At 36.3% G+C, this 5,995-nt stretch overlaps 1 protein-coding gene across 1 annotated transcript; it reads right to left on the bottom strand.

Annotated features, from left to right (window-relative positions):
• Positions 1–365: 365 nt before the first annotated feature.
• Positions 366–5,330, bottom strand: LOC145674780 (uncharacterized). Its single transcript, XM_081744984.1, has 2 exons — positions 4,986–5,330; positions 366–1,641 (listed from the first exon to the last, which is right to left on the bottom strand). The coding sequence occupies exons 1-2, from the start codon at positions 5,209–5,211 to the stop codon at positions 839–841; spliced, it is 1,029 nt and encodes a 342-aa protein (XP_081601110.1). The 5' UTR covers positions 5,212–5,330; the 3' UTR covers positions 366–838.
• Between the last annotated feature and the right edge of the window lie 665 nt (positions 5,331–5,995).

Raw genomic sequence — 5,995 nt, 5'->3', positions numbered from 1 at the left:
TTCGTAGATTCCGCTGCTAAGAGAGGAAGGGCGGCCATTTATGTAATATCAAAATTTCTGCTTTTTATTTACAGTCTAAGTGGGTAGAGGAATTCAAAATTTATGCCAAAAATAATGGGGTTTTAATTTCACTTTCATTGAAATGCGATCCTTAAGGGAAAGAAGGTTCAAATATTTTCGATAAACCTATTATCCGTGAGTGTTGGACTGGTATTCCAGCTAGTTTCGTATAAAAACTTTATGGAAACGATTTTAAAAAAACGAATTAAAGTATATATATATATATATATATATATATATATATATAGTCATTAAGTGATAGCCAACATTCAAGAAATATGATTGACAATTATATAACGGACGCAGTAGGTCAAGGAATTTCGTATGATGATAATTATCTTTGCAAAAATTAATATAAAAAAGCTTTTAATTATCCTGAATAACAAAAACTAAAAACAATAGAGTTGTTCAAATCTATGAATGACCTGAATCTGAATCAGTAAACATAAACATGACTTTCTTCTTTTTCTTCTGAGATATTTATCAATTAAATTTTTGAGAACTTCTTCCATAAGGTATAGTGATACAAAATTAAGTAATAAACCCCTCGCAATAGTTTGATATTCTTTTGTCTTATTTACAATATGAAGGTCTAAGCTCAATAGTCACTAAATGCCAAATACAAAAATGATATACATACTAACTATAAAAATAACTGAAACCGAAGATAAGAGAGAAGATAGCCACCCAGCTAAAAGTCTTGCCAAATTTATAATGAATAAGCAAACATAAAGTATGTGAGTTGTTTATCTTCCCGATTTTAGAGTACACCTAAAAGCTAACAAGAATACACATCTATGGAATCACTACTTTCATCCTGAGAACCCGTTGTTGCACAGCTTGCAGGAGAAATGGGATAGGCATCTGCAGAAATGGTTTGCGGCATAGTTTGTCGGTGCACAATTCCATGAAAAGATTGTTGTGGTTGTCCATCGGAAATAATGGTTTGTGGCATAGTTTGTCGATGCACAATTCCATGAAAAGATTGTTGTGAATGCCCACCTTCAAAGGAGGTTTCAGGACGGGAAGGATACAATCGATTATGTGGCGGGCCACAGGAACTTGGAGGGGCTGTGTAGGAAGGATAGGGGTAATGGTACTGAGATGGAATACTCGGTATATTTCTTGATCTTATTCCTGTAATAAGTTTTAATACCTCGCTTCGAAACTCCAGTTTCTGGTCTAAAGTAAATGACTTTACGGCAGGTAATAACGAATCAAAAAAGGCTTTATCATCATCAGGTTCAGTCACAGATGAAGGAGCGGGAGAATTCAGGTAATCAATTAGGCATGATTCCAGATTCTTTTTTCGTTTTGTTTGAGGTTCCTTTGTGACTTTGCTTGAGTGTGTTGCTGGTTCAATATTGACATCTGAAGGAGATTCAGCAGTTGAAAGAGCCTCTTCATCATCGAGAGTTGATTGCGCTAATTCAGTTCCTTCTGACTGTAGTAAGAAATTAAGATGGCGTGCATAAATGTATTGTTTCCCAAAGGCTGCACCTTGGCCAGATTTAGTCCTCTTCCGAACATACTTGAGAAATTGGTCTCGAATATTTCTCCATTTGTTGACGTATTTCTGACCTATAAAAAATTACGCATTGTATAGATACTACTTAATAATACATCTTTATTATGTGTTTGCAGTCCAGGGAATAAACCAAATAGGAACTTTACCTGGAAAAAATCATGGTAGTTCTGGAAATAGGCTTACTTTATAATTTTGGATCGCTGAACCGGAATTTTTAACTTCCCATCAAAAATTCCCGCCTCCTGCAACCTCCCCAAAATTTGAAATAATATCCTCAAAATAGTCTTTTCTGTAAAAAATTTAGTGTTTTTGTTATTTCGAAAAAACACCTAGAAATTCGAAAAATAGACACAATTTGGAACAAAAAACTATTCTATGACATTTTAAATTATGACAAACTCATAGGGCACTAGCACGCCTATAAATTTGCACCTCAGGGGTCGTGGTGGCTCAGTGATAGAGCGTTCACCTCTGGTGCATGGGTTCCCGGGTTCAAACCCTGCTCCCGCCAAGTGATCTTTGTGCTGGACAAACGCCGTGTGCGTGGGTTTCCTCGGGGTTTTCCCGTTTCCTGCCACTTTCTTCATTCCACCATTTCATTCATTTCTCATAATCACCGTCTCCATTAGCCTAACCGGCATAACAGTGGGACGTAAAACTAAAAATTTTCATTTCATTTTAAATTTGCACCTCGACGCCGCTGAGCTACATTTCGAGAAATTTTATTCAAAATTTGGTTGGGTTTCGCTGGGAAAGTTTGGTGGAAAATTAAATATTCTGATTTAACGACTCAAAAAGCATCAAGTAAAACTACTTTCAGAGCGAACGTAACTGACGCGAGTGGTTTAGTGGAGTTGATTTTGAGTTTAACGTCTCGTTCAGCAGCGAGGCTATATGAGACGTGGACCTACTGATTAACGTGGACTCCGAACCACTTGAGCTCCCGCCGGAATCGAACCCATGCTAACCGCTTAGCCACGAAGGAGCTCAATGATTTAGCGGAGTGGATAACTTAAGGTATATGTAGCTCCTCAGCTCCGAAGTGAAAATTTAGAGGCGCGCTAACATGCTCCCCATTCGTCGTACGTCAAAATGTCATAGAATATTTTTTGTTACAAATGTTGTCTACTTTCCGAATTTCTGGAGTTTTTTCGAAAAGAACAAGAGAAGTATTTTTTAAAAATTAAAAAAAAACTATTCTTGGGGAGCTTTTTCAAAACTTGGGGAGGTTGCGGAGAGAATTTTTGATGGAAAATTAAAAATTCAAATTCAGCCACCCAAAAAACATAAAATAAGTGTAAACATAAAATAATTCCAGAACTACCATGAATCTTTCCAGCTAAAATCCCCTATTGCCTGGACTGTTATGTGACTGTATACGGACGAAAGTTCGCGGACAAAATTTCGCCAATCTAGTTATCAGTTCCAAGTAAATGCGCTCAAACGTATTTTTCGCAGAAGCATATTTTGGCATTTAAAAAGAATAATCGATTTATTGTTGATTTAATTTTCAAAGCATAAAACGTTATTCAGTTTCAGTTTTAGTAATTAAATTAAAATCTGAAAATTTCCTTAAAATGTTGACTTCATTGTAAGAGTAAATACTATCTATATCATACATATACAAACTTCCTAAATGTTGTATTATGATCATATATGTTAGCCAACAATAATAATGTTATTAATCTCTGTTATTTATAGGTAATAATTTTTGTCAAATAAAGACTTTAAACTGATAAGTTTATTTTATTTATTTATTTATTACTCTCTATATCCCGACATTGCAAAAGTCGTGTTAGTTGGCTACTTTTTAATTTGATCATCGGCGATGTTTGTCCGCGATCTTTTGAACCAAGATTCAATTATGTTACATATTAGATAATTTGGTGTGAAACATATATTAATTCATCCTTTCAGATATCTGGGAAGTGGATGCAATCTGGTAGACTTACACTATTCCTACAGACTTGGGCGTTCTACAGTATCCATAATTGTAAGAAAGATTTGCAGCGCTATTTGGGACACTTTAAGAAAAGAATGCATTCCGCAATTTACAGAAGAAACTTGGCTCGAGATTGCGTCGCGTTTCGAAGTCCAAGCCAATTTTCCTAATTGCATTGGCGCAATAGACGGAAAACATATTAGAATTGTAAAACCTGAGATGAGTGGATCTCTCTGCTTCAACTATAAACATTATTATTCTGTGGTCTTGTTAGCTGTGGTTGACGCAAATTATCAATTTTTATATGTTGATATAGGGTCCTACGGAAAAAATTCTGACAGTTCAATATTTCAAAATTCAAAATTCAACAAAGAACTAGTAAAGAACACACTCAATATTCCAAAAGGCAAACCACTGCCTGGAACTGATGGGCCTACTCTACCCTACGTATTTGTGGGTGACGAAGCATTTGCACTGTCACAAAATGTTCTTCGCCCCTACGCTGGAAAATTTTTGAATCAGAAAAAGAGGGTGTTTAATTATAGATTAAGTCGCGCTCGTAGGTACGTTGAATGTACATTTGGCATTCTTTCAAATAAATGGAGGATTTTTCACAGACCAATCAATGTAAAAGTGGATTTTGCTATACTTATCACAAAGGCGTGTTGTTTACTTCATAATTATGTCCGTAGTAGAGATGGATACAAACTTGAAGATACTTTAACGATAGAAGGTTTTGAGGAAATCCCCAATACGTGTAGCACACCACAAGGAGGCAATGCAGCAAACGAAAGCAGAAACAGGTGGGCTGATTATTTTGTAAGCGACATAGGTAGAGTTCCATGGCAAGATAACTTTGCTTAAGTTGTTCTTTATGTAAGAAAACATTCAGTTGTTATCTCTAGAATAGCAACGACGTGCACAATATTATCAATTGTACGAGAAACAAAAATATTTCTGTTACATTTCGAGCATGCTTTTTATTTTTTAACCATATGAGTACCCTGATGTTCAACAATTTTCGTGTTAACTCTATTTTTTTTTTTAATTTAGTACATTAACAAATAAAGACAACAATTGTCAGCCGAAAAACTGTTTTTTTTTTCTTTCTTTCTTTCCTGTACTGCTATTATGTTGATGGTTGTTTTGGACTTCAGCGTCCCTTTTGAGCACAGAAGCTATATAATACGTGACCTCGACCTAAAGTATAATGCAATGTACGATATACTGTAAACAGTCGGTTCACTCTGGAGTGAGTGACAAGAAATCTCGTCAAAGAAACTGCATTAACAATAAAGGCTTGTTCTCCAAGCGTATTTGTTGTCTATTGTTATCACAAAAAAAAAAGTATTCATAGCCTCGCTGCTGAAAAGGGACGATAAACGAAAATCAAATTTAAATACTACGTGAATATTAGATTTTCTCCATTGAAAAGTAATAATAATAGCTACATACCAATGCTGTTTTTTTCTTCTTCTGTTTTTTCATTGAATTTCTCACATAAGGTTTCACACACCTTATTCCATGCATCCCGTTTTTTATTTCTATCTCTATACATTTCGCACTTTAAATTCCATATCTCGGGATATTTTTGTATTTCGTTAATGAACAGTTCTATGTCCAGTTCTTCGCTTTCCATTTCTGCGGGCGCGGGAAAGTCTGCACGTGTGGCTTGACTCATTGCCAGCAATGGTTTTCCGGCCCGCAACACCTGTGCGGACACGCTGCGAGCCAGCAGTCCCCGCAACTCAATTTTCGCCCGCTGCGGGCCCGCAGCAGAGTCGTGCGGGAAAGTCTGCACGTGTGGCATGAATGATAAGAACCAATGTATTTCCGGCTCGCGCGGGTCCGCAACAGAAAACTCTGTTGCGGGCCGCGGGCCCACAACAGACTTTTCTGCACGTCTGAACCGAGACTTAAAGTTACCAAGAGAATGCCAGAATGGTGCTAAATATTAACGCCCTGGCCAGTTCCTTTCAATCTCTGTCCGTCCCAAGTACATACAGGGACAACTATTAAATTAACTATATGCAAAATACACTTTCACTTTTCATCCTCGTTTGGTTATCAACTGCATCTCTTAAATCGTAAAAGTAGCTTTGGAAGGAAAATGTGAAGGAAATTAAAAAGTTAGAATATAGAGACGACCAAAAGTTAATGAGATGTGATAATTAAAAAAAAAAAAAATCAAATTTTGTGGGAACGAGAAATATTCTATACTTAAACATCCAAGTGGACTGTTTTGTTCCATAATCAGCATAAAGCTCCACGAATACTGAAGTCATCACAAAAATTAAACTACAAACAGTGGAAAGTTAGGTGGGAAAGATCACTTTGGCAGTATAAATTTACTTGAAGTGTTTGCCGAAGATTAAACAGTTCACAGGTGTGCGACAGTTCGGTAGATTAATCCATTCGGCGAAGCAGGAATCTGCAATACAGGAGGACACGAAATTTTTCACTTC

Source organism: Thermobia domestica, chromosome 18 (genome assembly GCF_964235325.1).
Source record: "Thermobia domestica chromosome 18, izTheDome1.hap1.1, whole genome shotgun sequence".
NCBI lineage: Eukaryota > Metazoa > Arthropoda > Insecta > Zygentoma > Lepismatidae > Thermobia > Thermobia domestica.
This window is presented reverse-complemented; position numbering and strand designations above follow the sequence as displayed.